Source organism: Paramormyrops kingsleyae, chromosome 14 (genome assembly GCF_048594095.1).
Source record: "Paramormyrops kingsleyae isolate MSU_618 chromosome 14, PKINGS_0.4, whole genome shotgun sequence".
Taxonomy (NCBI): Eukaryota; Metazoa; Chordata; class Actinopteri; order Osteoglossiformes; family Mormyridae; genus Paramormyrops; species Paramormyrops kingsleyae.
This window is the reverse complement of record NC_132810.1, coordinates 14,635,010-14,650,790: the sequence shown is the minus strand read 5'-3', so window position 1 is coordinate 14,650,790 and position 15,781 is coordinate 14,635,010. Positions and strand designations below refer to the sequence as shown.

The following is a 15,781-nucleotide window of genomic DNA, read 5'->3' as shown; positions in this document are numbered from 1 at the left end:
ACCAGACCCGAGGGAAAAAAAAACACCAGTGAGCCTGTATTGCCATGAAACCTACCAATGAAGTGTCATCTGTGACACTGTAACCCATAGATGACACAGATTAGTGCTAGATTCGCATTGTGCCCCTTAGTTCTGGCAGAATAAATTTCCATGACTTTTCCAGAACGTTTTCAGTACCACAAGAAAATTTTCAAAAACCCACAAGTTTGCTTTGATTTGATGATCATGCTGTTTCAGATAGTAATTGTCCTGCCCCGATCGTCCGCTCCTTCCGTGTGCCACGCCCCCTCGTTAACCTATTGCGGAATCCCAGTGTGATCAGCTGTTTCTGGTTGTCATTAGTCCTCTGTATTTAGTCCGCGTCTCGCATATGGCAGGACAGTAATACTACCATTTTCGGTACGATACTAGCTAGTTTCCAAAACTTTTCTATAACTTTTCCTCTCTATCCAAGAATTCCAAAACTTATCCAGGGTTTGGAAAAATTATTTAAAAATTCCAAAACATTTCCAGGTTTTCCATGACCGCGGGTACCCTGATTGAAGATGACAGTTTTATGCAAGATTAACTGTGTACCAAACAACAACAAAGAAACCGAAAGATCGATTTTTACGTCATTATGTATTGAAGGGTTGCGGGGAAAATGGCAAGAGAGACATCTCTCTCGCATGTATGCAAAACACACTAGTTTTCGGCTCTGAGAACTCTATCAGATTTGAAAGAACTTAGAACTTAGGTCTTTTAACTTAATTTTGTCTAAAATGAAGTAGAGCAGAGCATACTTAACCGTGATATTTTACCAAACTAGTACCTTATCCTATAAATTGATCCAAAATTTAAAAATATACGCCGACTGCATTTATACGTCGACCCCGATAATGAAATGCGTTTCGTAACTTTTTCACCCGCACCCACGATATTTTAAAAATGTCTGCCCTGAAACCGCCCACAGCCGCGGGTCATGGGTCGACCAGCGCATCACTACTGGCTGGTGTCTGTCAGCCAGCCCGGGTTGCCTGCCCATGGCAGCATGTCCCCAGGCCCCCCTCAGGATGCCTTATACTTTTCCAACAGCTGGCTGTAACCAGGGTGATGTGTGGATCGGGGGGTTAGGAGACCATGCCTGTGATGGGAGGGGCGCCAGTGTAATATCACCAGTGGGCCCCTGAGGACGGCCCCCAACCCCCAGCGTTTCCGGGGCGGCTTGCTGGAGGCTCTCAGAAGTCGCTTTGGACAAAAGCAGCCAACAAATGACACAAGACTTTAGTTTGTCTATCTGCCTTTATTTGTACGTTCATAAAATATAAAAAAAATCTGCAGCAAACAACCTGACTACTGCAAACCATCTGCTAATGGGAAGTGAAACATTATATTAAAACAAAAATGCTCTTTTTCCAAGAAGTTCGTCAGCTATTGTCAGCTGCCTACTGCCGCTGGCCGCCCTGTACAGCTACTCACTATCCGAGGACCCCAGGAGGGGGGGGATGCAGCCAGCCCATGTCTGGGGGTGGGGGGTGTTGCACAGCCAGCCCATGTCTGGGGGTGGGGGGTGTTGCGCAGCCAGCCCATGTCTGGGGGTGGGGGGTGTTGCGCAGCCAACCCATGTCTGGGGGTGGGGGGTGTTGTGCAGCCAGCCCATGTCTGGGGGTGGGGTTCCCGGAAGCCTGGCCTTGACTTATCCAAATTCGACTTCTGCCTGCGGTCGGGTCAGGAATGCCAGGAACGTGGGTGGGGCAGGAGGGGGGGCAGTTTCCTGTATGACCCGCCTCTGAAGATGGTGTGAATCACACCCTGGAAACGGACGGCCTGGAGGGGGTCGAGATGGAGGAGGAGCAGCACAGGGCATTGCGGTCCACCCTCGCTGCACACGCCCCACGTGTCCATACCCCTGAGAGTCAGCAGCTGGGGCGGGGCTACAGGCTGGGGGGCGGGGCTACAGGCTGGGGGCCGGCGGCGGGTTGGCCGTGGGGTTGGCCTGGCGGGGCAGCGTGTACATGGCACCCAGAAACTGGTCGGCGATGCGGCCTGCCTCCCTGAGGCCGCTGAGCAGGGCTCCGTGCACCGTGGCTGGATAGTTCCGGATCGTGTGCTCACCAGCAAAGAAGAGGCGGGGGACGGGCTGGGGGCAGAGAAACACAGCAGTGACTGTTAACATGAGGAGCAGGAGGCCCAGCAGAAGGCGGGGTGGGGTGGGGCGGGGCGTGGCTCACCTGAGAGGTACCAGGGATGGCAGGGCCGGGTGTGATGGGCTGGGCCATCAGGTCGTAGTCATTGCCCGAGGAACCAGCAGCCACGTAGGAATAGGAGCCGCGCGCCCAGGGATCTGCACGCCACCGCGTCACCACAGTCTCCTTAGGCTGCCATGACAAGGGAGAGATGGGCAGGCATGAGCTCTTCTGTGGAGAAAGCGGAGGGTCGCAATTCTGGGAGCGGCCTGAAGAGAGAGTCAGACCTGTGGGACCGCGCTGCTGCCGAAGATGCCCTTGAGGATGGCCAGGCAGCGACCCACGATGACATCGTCGCTGATGTTTTCCATGATGCCGGCGGCTTCCCCAGCCATGAGGGCCAGCAAGATGGGGGCTGCGGGAGGTGGAGTCAGAGCGGTGGCCAAAAGCAGAACCCCGCACCCACAGGAGGCCCACCGCCAGCGGGTCGGGACAGAGCAGTCACTGCTACTCACCTTTGTAGAGGTTCCAGAACAGGAAGAGCTCGCCCCGACTTGCAGTCGTGCTTCCCACATGGCCGAACAGATTGACACTGGGGTCCCAGAAGACACGGTCGAAACACAGCACCACCTAGTGGCAGGGAGGACACGCAGGATTTTGTGACAAAGTTGACACAAGTGACAGTTTTCAACAGCCCCTCTAAGGAATAACCCAACAGAAACATGCACTGGGTGGCATTAAAGCACATCTGTGTGGCGGTGGGCAGAAACGGGTGGGGCAAAGAATAGCAGTAAAGCAGCCCGTTAAAAAAGCCTCGTTTGCTGACCAGACACTCAAGCCGCACAATTTGCTGCACTCAGCACTCTGCACACGCAGTTACTGAGGCAGTAAAAGGCAGCTGAACACCTCAGCGACGGCAGCAGGAGGGCCCAGGCATCACCCGCCGGCCCAAACGGCGGACTGCGAGCACAGTGCATGACAGGCTGTCCCGTTTCTAGGAGGTACAGGCACTCGGATAAGTACAGGCATCCTGCCAGGCCCTCACACCAACACTTCGGCTCCGAGGTGCCGACAGCCGGGATCGGGGCAGTCCAGCACGAGTGGGGTGCCCTCTGGTGGTCATGGCGTGATACAGCATGTCCTGTTGTGTAACACTGCAGTACTTTTCTGCTGCAGCAGATTTAGGAAAATGAATCCGCAAAGGATGATGAAAAGAGGGAGGTGGGGTAGGGGGGGCTGGGGGAGGAGGCCTTTCATCAGAGGCTGAGGGGGAGGCGGGCACCTCGGTGCATCATAGCATGACCTTCACTCCGGTCAGGAATATTAATGAAGGAAATACACGTATACAGCAAATGTAGATAGAAGCTACATACAGGGGGGGGGGGGGCAAAATTTAAGCTTTGAGACAATTTCTCCCTTAGCTTCCGAATCAAGAGGTTCTTTCCCTGAAGCACAGTGCTGCAGAAACGCCGCACCTTGTTGAGGTTCCCGAAGCCCATCCGCTGGATGGCCGAGGTCTTCCACTCGGGCAGGGGGGGCACGAACTGCACCGCAGGGGGCTGCTGCTTCATCACGCCCAGGGGCAACGTGCACAGCACCGCGTCACACTTGTAGATGAAAGTCTGCGTAGTGGAGCGGGTGTTGACAGCGATGACCTCGCAGCCTGCTCACAGGGAGAGAGGGGCTCACAGAAACATCCGCAGCAGGGCCGCGAATCACAACACGGGAGCCTCACATTCAGCCGTGGTCGGAGCGCCACCCAGCCGGACTCACCAGAGGCCGTGTAGCGGACCTGCCGCACGGCTGTGTTCAGCTTGATGTCCAGACCCTCTGCCAGGGCAACGGGGACGCAGGAGTACCCATTTCGGACAGTCAGGTGACTCCCCGTGAACTCAAAGTCATCATCCTGTGTGGGGAGAGGAAGGACCTCAAAGTCATCATGTCCCTCTCTGTTTGCCGACGATGCCCAGTGGAGCTGAGCTGGGATCAGTGCAGGGGAGACTGCTGGACTCTCACCTGGTCCCAGTGCTTCAGGGAGAGGGTGGAGAGGGGCGTTGCATTGGCAAACTCAAGATTCGCAAAGTGCCAGTCCAGGATTTGCCGGTCCCGCGAGGACAGGTACACGTCGCTGGGCCAGAAACAGACACACAGTTCATTCCCTCAGCCCAATCCGAAAGGTCAAAGAGTCACCCCAAAGAGAAACCCCCAAGGAGAGCCCCAAAGGGTCAAGCAGGCCACGCTGACCAGACCTGGGGGGGTTGGCCTCCAGCTCCTGTAACTTCTCCTCCAGCTTCACCTGGGCCTCTGCCAGCTCGTCATACTCCTGCAGGTAGAGGCCAGAGGTCAAACCTGCCAGAATCACACGCATTCCACCCCGCCCCTCCCCTGCCGAGCACGGCGCACAGGTCGCGGCCCACCTTGCAGAGTGCGGTCAGGTCGCGGTGTTTGCTCTTGACCAGGAACTCTGCTGTGATGTCCCTTGGCGGCTTCACTTCGCAGGCCTCCTTGTACTGCTGATGGAGCTCCTTCACCCTTTCTTTGGTGGCCACCATCTGGGGCAAGGAACAACATACGTTCATTCCCTGAAGGAGAGGCCCATACGGTGCCCTAAACACAGAGGGGTGCCCTCCCCACTTTTCTGATACACACACCTTGTTCAGCAGATCTTTCAGCTCTTCCTGGGTCTTTACAATCTTCTTCCAGTGTTCAATCTGTTCGTCCTTCACATGCTTCTCCTGCAGTCTGAAGATTCAGGGATGGATGGACTACATTACCCACGGTGCTTCCCTGCACCATGACAGACATATGGTCGGGTGACACGACGGCTATCACTCACTGGATAACCACCTCCAAGGCCTGACCAAGAGACACGGGCTTGTTGTTGAGGAAGTTGAAGTCTAACTGGTGGCTGAGGTAGGATGTGGCCTCCAGCAGCCGGTTGAACTCCTGCTCCACCATCTCGTCCTTCTCCTTGGGCACCTGGAGCGATGGTGACGAGTAGTCAGCACGTCGAGCGCCAGAACTGCTCAACCCACTTTTCCTCAGGGGATTGAAACGATCTGGGGCTGTGAACGTGTGGAACAGCCACCTTCTGATGACCATGTTACCCACACTTGGACGGGGACATCTTCGCAACATCCAGAGCTGGGCCCACTCCCTGGCCACATCGGTGACGATGAAGATGAAAGTCTAAGGTAGTCTCCAGCTTCCCACGCTCACACGCACGCACGCGCATGCACGCTCCCGTACACACATGGACGCGCATTTCCATGCACACACAAACATGCTTGCTCGCTCACTCCTATGCACATCCTGACATCATGCCTGATGTTATGGCCTTGATTTAAATGGAATCTAGTGACTGTCACTTCACTCCAGCTGTGATGAAAATCATGCATCGTCACCTTGTTTAAAGATTAATGAAAACTAGGAGAAAATTAACAAAAAAGAACACAAGGAACAAAAAAAATATGAGGTCGGTACATACGCTGGTGCATCTCTCGCCCTTTATAGATGGTGGGGAGTCCGATAGACAGACAGAGAGAAACAAAAGGGAGGGGAACAAAACAACATGTTAAGTAAACAATAAACAGAAACGAACGTCAAACTCAAACAAAAGTCATCCAGGCTCCGCCCACTCAGATAATCAGCTCAAAATCGGCCTTGAGTATCCCTGCTCACACGCCCCGCTGAATCCACACTGACGGCCTTTTTTACAGCAAAACCCGGGACTGTTTGCTCTTAGCTGCTCACACACAGTACAGCTCCAGCTCAGCCAGTACTGCAAGTTACGGTTTTTCGAATAATAAAAAAGTTAGTCTAAGACTACAGCTATTCGGGGGGGTAATGGGAGGCTCAGAGGCAAGGCGAGGCAGCCGGACGCGAGGCCAGCTGGGGGTTGCTTAAGGGCTGCATTAACCTCAGCACCCGTTTAACGATGGCTCGCCGAGCCAGGCCCACAGCGCCCCCTGCAGGAGCAGACGCCGCCCTGCAGACACTCACCGCCTGGCCGTTGGCTTCGTACAGTGGGCACTTCTGCTTGATCTTGGCCAGCTCCATGTTCACCTGCTTGCTCACCACAGCCATGGGGTTCCCGCCTATCAGCAAACAAGCACCTCAGTTCTGGCTTCCCTTCCTCTCACAACATTTGCTACCATCTCCTCCTCACAGACAAATCATGCTAAATACACATTTACCTACAGTTCACAGAAAATGCAGATTGGACTCAGCTGTGGTTGTACCCATACAGCTTAGAAAATAAACTGACAGTTACACAAATATGCAAAGTGAGCAACAAAGAATTTCCTAGAGTGTCAGCTTCACTAGTTTGAGTGTACTGCCATCTGCTGTGCAACAGAGGTGTCACATGCAGTGTATTACCCAGGCCGGTCACCACCATGGCCCCCAGGTCAGCAACATAGTTGCCCTTCCGGAAGGTGGCCACTCTCCCGCCCACACGATCCTGATGGGATGGGAACGAGACACACACACATACACACACAGATCAGCACAGAGGCTTCAAGCAACGGGGCTGCCCGCGTCTGGCAAGATACCAGGGGAAGCCACAGAGAGATTAAGGCATTATCTGTGAGAGTGGTCACACGACAGATATATCAGTGAGTACTGTGAGAGTGTGTGTGTGTGTGTGGGGGTGTCACACTCACGCGGGCCTCCAGCACGGTCACGTCCATCCCGAAACTCTGCAGCTGCCGGGCGGCGGCCAGCCCAGAAACCCCACCCCCGATGACGATCACCTTGCCCGTCTTCTTGGCTGCACCACACAGAGACATATTCAAGATGGCGGCTGCGTCTGTGACTTTTCCACCAGCCACTTTTCCCCGAAACACTGCAGTCTTACAACTAAAGCATGTTAGCAGTGTTTTCCCGACGCCCGGCCAGGGTGCTGAGGCGGCACTGCACTTACCGGGTAGCGGCTTCACACGCTTGTACACGCCGAAGTTAATGAGTCCGTGTCTCTCCAGGTAACTGTGGATCCTGTGGACCAGCATCTTGTCACCTGAGAGAGTGAGACGGACAGTTAACAGGAAATGACAACATAACCCTGCAGCCTGAGGGATCCAGGCCGCCCAATCAAATCATCCCCAGGGACACACGCTACCCAATCAAATCAGGACCAACTCACTGTTATAGGGGGCCTCCAGCTGCTGCACCGTGAACTCATAAGTCAGCTGGGCCTTTGGGTTATCCAGCCAAAGCTGGAGCTGTGGGCAGGGTACAGAGTTAGCAGAGCACCCCCATCCTCAAAGTGCACTGAGTGTACATTTATAAACAGAACCGGTGGTTTGTTCCCACACATAGCCATACACACAGATACACTGCCCCCTACTGTTCATGAACACCACCACCACACAAAAGATTCATCCATTAACCAAACGGCTGCACGGGCTCTGTTTGACAGCTGGGCCAGGCCGGGCTCACCGTGCGGTTCCGGATGTACAGGAACACCTTCTGTGTCTGCTGGGGGCCGCTGATGATGTCGGGGAAGCAGGCGGCCTCCTGGGAGGTCATGCGGTCGTGGGGAAGGCGGCTCTGGAAGGCGGCGCCTTCCACCCCTGAGGACAGGCAGGTGCCGCTGGTTGTGACCATGTGACGAGCCGCCAGGAGCAAGTACTGTGTGGCAACACAGTGGGAGGCACACTCACCAGACGGCTCCTCCGGCTCGCTGTCGTTCTCCTCCTCAACAGGGGGGGGCGGGGGCGGAGCCACCTGCTTGCGCTCTTTCTCCGCCTTGGCGTTCCTCTCCTCCTCGGAGTAGTACTCATCCTCGGAGAGATTGGCCAGGCTCTCATCCATCTCGCGGTACTCCACCTGCAGCAGGAGGCACAGCGCAAGCACCATTAAAACCGGGCCCTGCGTGGACATCTCCACCGCTCTGCCCTAACCTGCCTGCTGACTGTTTACTAAAAACCATCTGATTCTGAGCGTGTATCTCCAGCCAAAGCTGCCTGGTTCTGAGCGTGTATCTCCAGCCAAAGCTGCCTGATTCTGAGCGTGTATCTCCAGCCAAAGCTCCCTGATTCTGAGCGTGTATCTCCAGCCAAAGCTCCCTGATTCTGAGCGTGTATCTCCAGCCAAAGCTGCCTGATTCTGAGCGTGTATCTCCAGCCAAAGCTCCCTGATTCTGAGCGTGTATCTCCAGCCAAAGCTCCCTGATTCTGAGCGTGTATCTCCAGCCAAAGCTCCCTGGTTCTGAGCGTGTATCTCCAGCCAAAGCTCCCTGGTTCTGAGCTTGTATCTCCAGCCAAAGCTCCCTGGTTCTGAGCTTGTATCTCCACAGGACCCCGCCAAGGTGTTTACTTTCGGCCTTTTCCGCCGACTGGTCCTGCGGCCCTCGGCCGAGTCCTGGTCAATGGCCCCTGGGCCTGTGGGGTGGGACAGCAGGGGGCCGCCCTGCTCCCCGCTGGGCGATGCACGCTCCTTCTTCTTCAAGGAGCGGTCGCTGGGTGCCCCACCCTCAGAAGAGCTTGAGGAAGAGTTGGGGGGGCCCAGCTGGCCTGATGCTGGCAGCTCTGGGGCTCTGTCCCCTCCAGATCCTGAGGTCGACGACGATGACGACCCAGCATCTGACTTCTTACTGGACAACATTATGGAGGAGTGCCGAGATCTCTCCTGTGGAAGAAAAAACATCTTTTCTTATAACCGTATCGCCGTATCACACTCTTCTGCGCAGCAATACAATTAATGTGTGGAATTTGGTAAAAATATAGGGATGTCCTTTTTAGATTTTTTGTCACCGAATACCCGATCAGATGGCACTGATGTCCCTCACCGTGCAAAGATAACGCCTCGGGAAGCGAGTCGGATTAGTTTTCGCCCTCGTGAGTTTCCAGAATATGTATCCAGGCATATTTTTCGTTTACCCTCTAGCTTCTATGCGTTTACCACACTGCAAACTTAACATTTTTTTATTAACCGTTTAACTGATTATCGGTTACAATTCTTCTTACGGGTGATCAGGTAGATATTGAATTATGAAACTGCTGACTACAGTCTGTGGATTATCTTAAGTAACCAGGTCATAATCTCAGGTAGGAGACTTTGCTGTATCTTTCGGCACTTTAATCACGACAGAAAAAATGTCATTCAGTCCCATGATGTTCGAGGGACAGGCTAGATGTTTCTGCGCTTTAGCCGAGTGTATTCAATATTGACCTCTTCCTTGAATTAAACACCATGTCTTTGTGACTAACTCACCCAGCAGGAAAACAAACATGATGGTAAATGAATGAAAATGTTAACATTTACTGGTCCCTCCAAAAAAGGAAGTTAATATTTTTAAACTACATTCAAGACAGATCGCGCTGAAAGTTATTCTCCATTTAACCCGATTAACCACAAAGGCTCCCTGCTAATTATTTTAAGTTTTATACCATGAAAATGCTCAAGTTAATTTCAGTCAAATTTAACTGCTTCACTATGAAGATGAGGACCGAACCAGCGACCCCCACCCCCCGCGTCGCAAAGAGTGGGAGCTGCTCGCTTACCATTTAGCTATATACTACCTGACAACTTTGTCTTGCGAGTCTTATGGAATATGCATTTAAAAAAGAAACGAAAGCGGTCAACTTTAAATCTATAGGTAGAAACTGCACACGTCTTAGCATTGTACCAAGACATTAGTATCACGCTAAGGCTAATGCTAAAGCTATTCAGAGGAGCAGCCTAGTGAGGTAGCTTCACCACCAACTCACTAGCACGACGCTAAAAATAACGCTAGCCTAAACTCGAACATTCCCCAAAACAAAGCTGCATAACTGGGCACAATCAGACGCACTGCGATGGCCCTGACATAAAACTAGTGCAGTGATCATGAACCAAAAAACAAACACCTTACCTCTAGAAGCCCGCAGTTATCAGCACAAAGAAAGCGCTGTATGCGAGCCTTCCGTCTCACAGTCCCGCCTACTCTTTAATCCCATTGGCTCATAGAAAAGCGATACAGGGTTTCACATACGATGATTGGGTGCGAAACCTATCAATCGCGAACAGGGAGGCATCTCTGCAAGTGACCGTTTGTTAAAGAGAGCAGACGCGGGTGCGCGCATGAGCGAGATAAAGACACGTTGCGCGTTCACGATTAAAACCGGTTTTCAAGATGTCACCAGTGCCAAATTGTATTAATCAACATACGAAGTGCGCAGAATCCCCCGTTAATTTGAAAATGACATACATCGGGGTTATCTAATTGCTTTAATGATAATCCATGTTGTATATTAAAACGGATAGCAGTAGGCTTTCGCTGAAGACGTCAGTGAGGAGGGTGATCCGGAAGTAGGTGCACACCTGCCCCGGCTCTGGGCTGTACCTGGACAGGTAAGGTGAGAGTACACTCTACCAAGCCAATATACGCCTCTTAGTTTAGTAACTAAAGAAACAGCTTTTTATTGCAAGAAGATGTTTCCTTCGATGAGTACTATTTAACCGTTTGTTTATTTTTGGAGATAAGGGTCAATTTGTTCGTTACTTTCAGGGAAAGGGGTGAGTCCTTTGGCAACGGGCTGTACCGAGTGCTCGGGCAGTTACGGAAACCGGCGATATTTATACATCAGATAGGCGAATAAGTGCTACATATGACGTTTACTTGTATGCTTTTCTGGTTAATGTCGTGCGTATGTATAATGCGGTAATGTCGATGATACCTTCGCAGGACGCTCTGATTGTACATTTGGTTGTTACTGATACAGTATTCGAGCTTCATTTGCTTCAACTGGAAAAACTGCTTTGCTCTTTAGCGTGTGTTTATAGTTACTGTCGGAGTCAAATTTAATGTAGTTATAGTGCAATTCTGGACTACTGCTTATCAGCCATATTCTTCGTTTACCCTAATTAATGGTTTAGGTTAGGGGTGGGCAATCTTTTCCAGAAAGGGCCGTTGTTTGTGCGGGTTTTCACTGCAACTCCCTAATTTGATTAATTAGGGGACTGGTTGTCCTCACACCTATATTTGAACAGCTGACCTAAAGGATATCCCAAAAGCCTGCATACACACTGCCCCTTTGTGGATAAAACTGGCTTTGATATATATTTTTCAGAGTTGGTGATTACTTTTGCGGTCTTTTTGGCTTCCTGTAGCTGCGGTGCCTCTTCCCGCCGTTCTTCTGGAGCAGCATCTTTCACACCGCATCATGAAGAGCCAGCAGGCAGCCAATCGGCCAGACAACACGGCCTTCACGCAGCAGCGCCTGCCTGCCTGGCAGCCTATGCTGTCTGCCCACTTTGTCATCCCAGGCTTCCTCCTCATCGGTATGGCCTTCATCGGCATTGGGGTGGCCCTCTACATCACCTCCCAGAACATCCAAGTGCTGGAGGTAGGTGGAGGGGGGCAGTCTTCTTGGGTCCTCTGCAGCTCAACCAGATGATCGTTAACTCGTGTCCAGTCCAGACTGCTCATCCATTCTGTATCCAGCGGTTGGGGCTTTTGGGCAGGTTGAGGTCGCTGAATGTAGCTCAGTTGTGGTGCTCATTAAGCCGGGTGTCTGTTCTGTGTCTGGATTTGCAGAAGGACTATACAGGTACAGGGCAGTACACCGCCTGCTCTGAATGTGCCGACATGCAGACAATTCCCTGCATCTGCAACGTGACCTTCTCTCTGACCACACTGTTCACGGTAACATGCAGCACCGTTTCGCCAGGCAGACTCCTGCTGTGCAGGCAGCTTCCTGAGCCGTGGACCTGCGGGCCCTCTCTCCTCTACAGGGGCCTGTGTTTCTGTACTACGGTCTATCCAACTACTACCAGAACTATCGCAAGTACCAGGTGTCACGAGATGACGTCCAGCTCTGGGGAGATGTGACTAAGGTAGAGACCTTATGATGGTGATGATATGATGTGAAGGTTTCCACTGTCCTGCCAAATGTGTTCGCTGTCCCACAGAGCCCTGGTGATGCGTGTGCTCCGTACCAGTATATCGACAACAAGCCTATCGCACCATGTGGGTCCATAGCCAACAGCATGTTTAATGGTAAACCGTTTAAGCCCCTCTGCCCCTATCTTGTGCTTCTGGTGGCTTATTGTGCAGATGTCAGACTCCACCTTTGATTTACTCCCCTAAAGACACCTTCAGCCTGTATCAGATCATCAATGGCACCATGAAACTGGTTCCCTTGGATGGGAAGGGCATTGCCTGGTGGACAGATTATAATATTAAATTTCGGAATCCTTCTGCACAGGGCTCCCTGCAAGATGCCTTTAACGGTAAGTGTCCTTTTCATGCTGCTCACTGCTGTCCTGGGTAACCGCAGCTTCTGCACGAGGCTCTGATGTTCCTCGATGGTCTGTAGCTTGCACTAGGCTTCAGAACCACTCAAACCTGGCACTACTTGTTTCCCTTTCCATCCACATCCTTTCCTTTTTTTTTGTATATCGGTTGTCACTTAAAGCCCCAATTTACTGATCAGGATCCAATGTTCTAGGCACCATGAAACCTGTAAACTGGTCCAAGCCTGCCTACGAGCTCAACCCCTCAGACATGAACGACAACGGCTTCTTGAACCAAGACTTCTTGGTGTGGATGAGGACGGCGGCTTTGCCAGATTTCCAGAAGCTGTACCGGCGGATCACCAGTGGCGACTATGCACTGGGGCTCCCTCCTGGGGACTATGTCCTCCAAATTGAGTACAGTATCCTTTGGGTGCAAGTGTGTGTTTCACTTGCGGGTGGGTCTGACCAACACCTTACTCGGTTCCGGCTCAGTATATTATGAACTTCTGTCTGGAATTTCCTGCTAAATTCAGTCTGTCAGCATTCCAGTTGACCAGTTATCCATTCACAGAATCTGCTTCAGTCCAGATGTTGTTCTGGTAGGGCAGGGGTCTCCAACTCCGGTCCTGGAGAGCTACTAGTTAGTTAGTAGCTCTCCAGGACCGGAGTTGGAGATCCCTGTGGTAGGGTCTACTCAATCCTATTAAAAGCAGGTAAAATGTAATGGTGCCTGATTCTTTGGCTTATTTACCTGCCTGGATCCAGCCTCAGGCAGTGTTCTGTAAGCCTGTCTTACTGGTTTAACCACTTGGGTGTAACTTCACAAACAGGGCACAGAGAATGGAGTCAGGTAGTTTTTATTGAGCAGAGTGAATGGGGGGGGAGGGACACCCAGGTTTAGAGAAGATTCTTTCGCTTTCAACAGGCAGGACTCCTTTTGAGGGGGTTAACAGACCACCTTCAGTTCTTACAGGTACTGATTGTTTGTCTCCCGTCCCCAGTCTGACTAATGTGCTTTGTGCCATAATGGCTGTGTTCTCAGTTTTATCCCTAACTTGTCCATTCTCAAGACTACGCCGTAAAAGACTTCGGCCGTAAGAAGGTGGTGTTCAGCAATGTCACTTGGATGGGAGGGAAGAATGAGTTCCTCGGGGTCGCCTACATAGTGGTTGGCTCCCTCTGCCTTGTCATGTCTGTCGTCATGCTCGTTGTCTACGCCAAGTACAAGTTTGCAGACGAGAACGCGTGAGCGAGCGGCGGGAACTGCTGATTTGGCCTTTCCTTGGTTAGTCTAAGCCAGGGGTGGGGAACCTGTTCCATGGAGGATGGTGTGGGTGGAGGTATTTTGGGGGGGGCTCTCAGTCAACCAATAAGAGGGTCACCTGGACTGGAGTTAAAAACTGTTTGATTGGCTGGCTGATCATCCCAAAAATCCACACACTGGCCCTCCATGGATCAGGTTACCTACCCCTACTTTGAGTAAGACGGCACAACTGAATTCAGACCCAGCAAATAAAGAATAAGTGCCTTTTTCTCCTTTTGTATAACATTTGAGTCTCCATCAGCTTCCAAAGGTGCTTGATGGTAATTTTATGAAAGCAGGTATGAGAATTATATTACTGACTACTCTGCCTGAATCCTTGTTGATTCTGGCTTCAGTAGCCCTGGAGGATAACACTTCCAGTCTTTGCTGTTTAATTGCTCTTCTGGGTGCTGGGGCTTTACACATTGTTAGACAACAGACTTGCTGTATTTTTAGCAATTTTAACTTTCCTCGAAGAGGAAAGTATCAAACATCTGTCCTTTTTAATTTTTGGTTCTTGGTTGTTGCACAGTAAATCTGTAACGTTTATATTGTTCACTGTTCTCAGGTACTTTTTTTTCCTCAAATTTCTGATTTTTGTCTTGTTTGGAAATACTTGAATTTTTGTAATTTTAAATGAAATTCTCTGTATACCATTTTACATATTGTAAAGCTGCCCTTTGGACTATTTCTTTGTTTTTTAAATTGATGTCTTTTTTCCAGAAAATAAACATTAAGTGTTTACCTATCTGTTCCTTTTCCTGACTGTAATTTGATACTGCTTGCTTGGTGGTTCTGCGCATTTTCTTGCTTTAAGCAGGATTGCCAACTCTCTCGGTCAGGCACGAAATCTATTATTCCATTATGAACCTAATACTAGCTGCATCAAAGGCGTCGGGGTAGTTTGCAAACCCTACCGACTATTTACGAAGTAATAAAACTTGAAAATCTCACTCCAGCCAGCGGAGCAGTGTTTGCAACCCTGCTTAGGTAAAGTAGACATACATAATGTTTTAAAGAGCGACTACCCAAGCACTTGTGCCACAGCTCATGCTTTTTAACGCTATAATTCACATGTTCATTGTTAATGATGGGCGGATTAATTGCGTGGAATGAGCCGAAAACGCTCCGGCCAATCAGATCACGCTAACATTGGACCTTTTAAAGGTGCGCTGCCTGACGTCATCATCGTATGCCCGAGCCGACATGGCCGCAAAAGAAGGCGAGATGGCTATATCGACTGATGATGATGCTGCTTTTCAGACATTTTACACCGAGGTGGGGTGAAATAATGATTGCAAATGTCTTATGTTCTCATTTCTGAAATATTTCTAAATAGTACGATTCTTCCGTGTGAAGTGCTTACTTGCCATCGAGTGAGTTATCCCCCTGCTAAGTAAACCCGCCTCCATACACTGTTATTGAAGGTGCTGTAACGGTCCTGCATTTTCTTATTAGGTGAAGCAGATTGAAAAGAGGGACTCTGTCCTCACACCAGCACAGCAGATAGAAAGGCTAACCAGGCCTGGATCTTCCTATTTCAATTTGAACCCCTTTGAGGTAAGTTTGCGTTCCCTGTACCCTGACAACATGAGAGGAGCAGTGAAATGCCAGCAGGTATTGGAAGGCTGTCGTCCCATTTACGGTCTCAGTCGTGGTCGTTTGAACTTTAAGGTCCTTCAAATTGACCCTGAAGCAACAGACGAAGAGATAAAGAAGAGGTTTCGGCAGGTGACTGCTTTACCCATCTTTTTTGTGTGCTGAATTAAAATTTCATATTTACTGATAGGGGTCTTTTAGCACTTTAATTTAAAGAAATGTAGCGATTATGGCTAATGTTGGATTTCTTCAGATAATACATACCACTGAATATCTTTGGATAATAATTGGAGACACTCTTCCCCAGCTCTCAATTCTAGTCCATCCAGACAAGAACCAGGATGATGCAGACAGAGCCCAGAAAGCTTTTGAAGGTATTGTGCTTCTGGAGAAGTTTCATGAACTGGCCAGTTCATTTTAAGCTCCCTGCTAAATCTGTCCTGTGGTTGCATCAGATGCCCAGAATTTGAACACAGAACCTTCAGGTCTGTCA

At 50.7% G+C, this 15,781-nt stretch overlaps 2 protein-coding genes across 6 annotated transcripts; one reads left to right on the top strand and one right to left on the bottom strand.

Moving 5' to 3' along the window:
• Positions 1 to 1,254: 1,254 nt before the first annotated feature.
• Positions 1,255 to 10,128, bottom strand: kdm1a (lysine (K)-specific demethylase 1a). Of its 3 annotated transcripts, none has more exons than XM_023832983.2 (21): positions 10,021 to 10,128; positions 8,484 to 8,795; positions 7,829 to 7,997; positions 7,605 to 7,738; positions 7,309 to 7,387; positions 7,090 to 7,182; positions 6,830 to 6,936; positions 6,546 to 6,627; positions 6,168 to 6,262; positions 5,653 to 5,670; positions 5,002 to 5,144; positions 4,817 to 4,907; positions 4,583 to 4,717; positions 4,415 to 4,488; positions 4,182 to 4,293; positions 3,939 to 4,071; positions 3,641 to 3,828; positions 2,681 to 2,795; positions 2,453 to 2,580; positions 2,211 to 2,357; positions 1,255 to 2,119 (listed from the first exon to the last, which is right to left on the bottom strand). In XM_023832983.2, the coding sequence occupies exons 2-21, from the start codon at positions 8,769 to 8,771 to the stop codon at positions 1,934 to 1,936; spliced, it is 2,517 nt and encodes an 838-aa protein (XP_023688751.1). In that variant the 5' UTR covers positions 8,772 to 8,795; positions 10,021 to 10,128; the 3' UTR covers positions 1,255 to 1,933. The 3 variants fall into 3 exon arrangements, with proteins under 3 accessions (XP_023688751.1, XP_023688749.1, XP_023688750.1); XM_023832981.2 differs by lacking the exon at positions 10,021 to 10,128 and adding an exon at positions 9,671 to 9,994; XM_023832982.2 differs by lacking the exon at positions 10,021 to 10,128 and adding an exon at positions 9,671 to 9,994 and having other exon boundaries at positions 7,829 to 7,994.
• A 111-nt stretch (positions 10,129 to 10,239) lies between these two features.
• tmem30b (transmembrane protein 30B) lies at positions 10,240 to 14,437 on the top strand. Of its 3 annotated transcripts, none has more exons than XM_023832994.2 (8): positions 10,240 to 10,499; positions 11,259 to 11,494; positions 11,686 to 11,793; positions 11,883 to 11,984; positions 12,060 to 12,147; positions 12,240 to 12,380; positions 12,599 to 12,805; positions 13,457 to 14,437. In XM_023832994.2, the coding sequence occupies exons 2-8, from the start codon at positions 11,312 to 11,314 to the stop codon at positions 13,633 to 13,635; spliced, it is 1,008 nt and encodes a 335-aa protein (XP_023688762.2). In that variant the 5' UTR covers positions 10,240 to 10,499; positions 11,259 to 11,311; the 3' UTR covers positions 13,636 to 14,437. The 3 variants fall into 3 exon arrangements, with proteins under 3 accessions (XP_023688762.2, XP_023688761.2, XP_023688763.2); XM_023832993.2 differs by having other exon boundaries at positions 10,240 to 10,504; XM_023832995.2 differs by lacking the exon at positions 10,240 to 10,499 and adding an exon at positions 10,511 to 10,664.
• The last annotated feature ends 1,344 nt before the right edge of the window (positions 14,438 to 15,781 follow it).

What these genes read in the sequence shown, in the direction of transcription:
- kdm1a (XM_023832981.2), bottom strand. An exon ending in CTGGAGGCCAACCCCCCCAG is followed by an intron (nt 4,294 to 4,414) that starts GTCTGGTCAGCG and finishes TTTCTGGCCCAG; the next exon opens with CGACGTGTACCTGTCCTCGC. An exon ending in GCTTCGGGAACCTCAACAAG is followed by an intron (nt 2,796 to 3,640) that starts GTGCGGCGTTTC and finishes CCCTGCCACTAG; the next exon opens with GTGGTGCTGTGTTTCGACCG.
- tmem30b (XM_023832994.2), top strand. Translation starts at nt 11,312, where the DNA reads ATGAAGAGCCAGCAGGCAGCCAATCGGCCAGACAACACGGCCTTCACG. An exon ending in CTCTGACCACACTGTTCACG is followed by an intron (nt 11,794 to 11,882) that starts GTAACATGCAGC and finishes TCTCCTCTACAG; the next exon opens with GGGCCTGTGTTTCTGTACTA. An exon ending in TCTGGGGAGATGTGACTAAG is followed by an intron (nt 11,985 to 12,059) that starts GTAGAGACCTTA and finishes GCTGTCCCACAG; the next exon opens with AGCCCTGGTGATGCGTGTGC.